Source organism: Primulina huaijiensis, unplaced genomic scaffold (assembly GCF_012295235.1).
Source record: "Primulina huaijiensis isolate GDHJ02 unplaced genomic scaffold, ASM1229523v2 scaffold207554, whole genome shotgun sequence".
NCBI lineage: Eukaryota > Viridiplantae > Streptophyta > Magnoliopsida > Lamiales > Gesneriaceae > Primulina > Primulina huaijiensis.
Genome location: NW_027354905.1, coordinates 1 through 3,085, shown reverse-complemented (window position 1 = coordinate 3,085; position 3,085 = coordinate 1). Strand labels below are relative to the sequence as shown.

The window sequence follows — 3,085 nt, the reverse complement described above, 5'->3', positions numbered from 1 at the left end:
AACTTTTTACCAATGTCTCTTGGCTCTAGTCCTTCACAATTTACACCTCCCAGTTCATATAGTCATATTTCAGCTGGTTCACCTGGACATTATGGTCCTCCCTCCCCCGTGAGAAGCAATAGTCATGGATATCCTCTTGGGAAAGTGGCACCTGGCAGCCATTATAGCAGAAGAAAATACTGGGCATATCCTGGAAATGTGCAACATCAAGAAAGTATATCCTCTTCTCTCTGCCAAGGGCAAGTGAATGATCTTAATGCCGATAGTCCATCTGAAGGGAACTCTTCTTCATTTGTTGGCTCGCCATCACATCGACAGCCTAACTTAAGTGCATCAGCATTGAGACTCCCACAAGGAGCGCGGAGTGTGTCCTCTGGTTATTCTAGCAAGCCGTATTCATCAACTCCTAGTACTCATTTACCACCTTCCCAAGTGAGTGGAAACGATGAGTCAGAGTCTCTTAATGTGCTGCCTGATCCTGGAGATTGGGATCCCAATTACAGGTGAGCATACAATTGCAGTAATGCTTCCATTCTACGGGATAATCAACCTAAACAAGATTTATAGTGCATAAGTATCGGCTCTACTTGGTTGTTGCCTGCTTTCTTATATATTATATATTCATCATTTTTACCCATCAATAATTTTTTTAACATACTGCCAAATATTGATGGATGATCAACGTGCATTTTATATTTGTCAACATCTTCTAAACTATAATCATGTAATAGTTCCCATATACTGATTATTATTGCTTTTTTTTTTTCAGTGAAGAACTACTTTTGCAAGAGGATAATTCAGATATGAGCAGCATGACAACTGAATTTATGATGGGGATGCATTTAAATCAACCATTTGTTTCTGCTGATTCATCGAGTGGGGTTGAAAGATTCAAATTCACATCAGATGCAAGTGTGTCTATACAAAGGTCAGATTACTTTCTTGAAATTTATTTTGGCATTTCAAAACAGCCTTCCTTGTCTATCCTTGCATGTATATTAGTCCAATCGTTACTTCTTGGGGTTATGTCTACCAAGGCATCTGTTGGTAAGGTGGACTTGGAATTGTTATTGGAGTAAATGGACTATTTGTTATGTTAGCACTTTTTGGATTTGGGTTTAGAGCATAGTTCGTTTTCAAGTATTTGATTATTCATTTGTTATTCACTGTATTATGGGACTTGAGAAGATGCAAGCTCAACTGTGTAGTCAACAGAAATAATTTAACGAAACTCGTGTTTTGGTTATTATTTATTTGTTGCTGTTATTGGAGTTGTTCAATGAGCATTGACAGTAATTTTGGTCGAATCATCATTGATTGTTGTCAATCCGATTCAGTATAGTGCCTAATATTTGAATGAAGTCCGGTATTTAAGTTTTAGACATATTATTGTTTGATATCAGACGATGGCTCAATCCCTAAATCTCTAAATGAAGTTTGGAATACTTTTCCATAGTTTTCATTTAAAATGGTCGATTGCTATATTTTTTTGTGTGTGTGTTGCTATATTATTGGGCAAGAAAACAATATGGACAGAATTAGTCTTCTTCATAAGCAAATTGTCAATAAAATACTTGCTGTTAAAACTTTATTATGGTAAAATGACCCATATTTCTTCCATTTTAGAAACCTCATAGTCCTACATCATTTCAGATTCTTCACATATTTACAAGGTTCCATTTTTAATTGATGATTAATTTGCTTCATTGTTGATACATCGCATTGTGTATTCCACGATCATTAGTATATATTAACTTTTCGATATCTTATTTCTCAATATTATTTAGCTGTCAGCATTCGACATCAAATTTCCTTCATGTTCTTTTGATCTCTCTCTTGTTGATTATTGAAGCTTGTTTTGACTAAACCCTTTCAGTTCTTACATGATTCAGGAGTGATGGGGCCTTTCAGCCTTTTCCAACTGGAGAACCAGGCAGCAATCCCTCAATGACCCGTCAGGGTCATGTTACAAAGCAGTCACATTTTATGCCTCATTTGGCACAAAATGCTCTTAGTCGTTTTAGGCCGCTGCCAATTCAGCAGCATAACCAAGGGAGATCCGTGCCTTTTCGTGGCAATGAGTGGGGTCATTTAAACGTTCAGACTCCTCAATCCAGCTATCATTCCGGGGGTCCATATTCTCCTGGAAAAAGAAAGGACATAGAATGGGGTAATTGAGTGCATTGAACACTAAACCCCTCTCCAAGGGCGTGCCGCTCAAGGTTTGTTCTGTGCTACATGATAAACCCTCCCCATGTAGCATACGTTGTTGGATACATCAAGACATATACAGATTTTATATATAAAATATGTAACATCTAGTCATCCAACAATGTATGGTGAGAGAGAGTATTTGTTTTGCGTAGCATAGACTAGATCGGCTCTCAATTCCCTTTCTTTTTAACATCTCCCACTGGGGCATAAAGAAATAGTGTTGCAATCTCTATTGATTTCTGATCAAAATTTTGCTACTTTGTAGGACATAAAGGCCATTAGAGAGTCTCTCGGTGATGCTCCTGCTCCCCTCCGAGCTAGAAGGATCGTAGCTTGTTATCGACTGCAAGAGAGTATTGTAATGTGGCTTGATAACTCCAATCCAGCCATTCATTTAATTTGCTAAAAAAACCAAAAATTATTTGCCCACGTGCTTATATTTCTTATATGCTTGCGTTGCAGTTATATCGTCCTCCCTAGCTTCGTCCTTTCTTTTTTTTTTTCCATGTTTTTTTCAGGACAATATTCAGTGTAGGTCTTCCTTTTAAATTTTAAATGTTGTTTTGAAGAGAATCTTATTTGGTTGTTGGGTTGCTCATTGCTGAAACATGTTATTGAATGATGCCTCCCAGTCATGGAGAGCTCTCATTTCTATTCAAATGAATATTTTTTAAAAAAAAAATTTATTTGTATATTTTGGGAAAACATAAAATTTTCTTTTGGTTGGTTATATTTTTGGTTCCATCTCTAGTTGACGTGAAATTCAATCCTCAATTCACGAAACATGTGTGGTTTGTGATGAAATGCATGAAACTTAAATTTATTCACAAGAAAATTAATGCGCAAGACTGCTATCTATAGTTATAAAAAC

The 3,085-nt window shown here is 36.6% G+C and overlaps 1 protein-coding gene across 1 annotated transcript; it reads left to right on the top strand.

Annotated features, from left to right (window-relative positions):
* The first annotated feature begins 6 nt into the window (after nucleotides 1–6).
* LOC140966653 (dual specificity protein kinase YAK1 homolog) lies at nucleotides 7–2,223 on the top strand. The gene is made up of 3 exons (XM_073426907.1): nucleotides 7–503; nucleotides 770–928; nucleotides 1,893–2,223. Exons 1-3 carry the CDS (start codon nucleotides 13–15, stop codon nucleotides 2,176–2,178), a joined length of 936 nt encoding a protein of 311 aa, XP_073283008.1. The 5' UTR covers nucleotides 7–12; the 3' UTR covers nucleotides 2,179–2,223.
* Nucleotides 2,224–3,085: the final 862 nt, after the last annotated feature.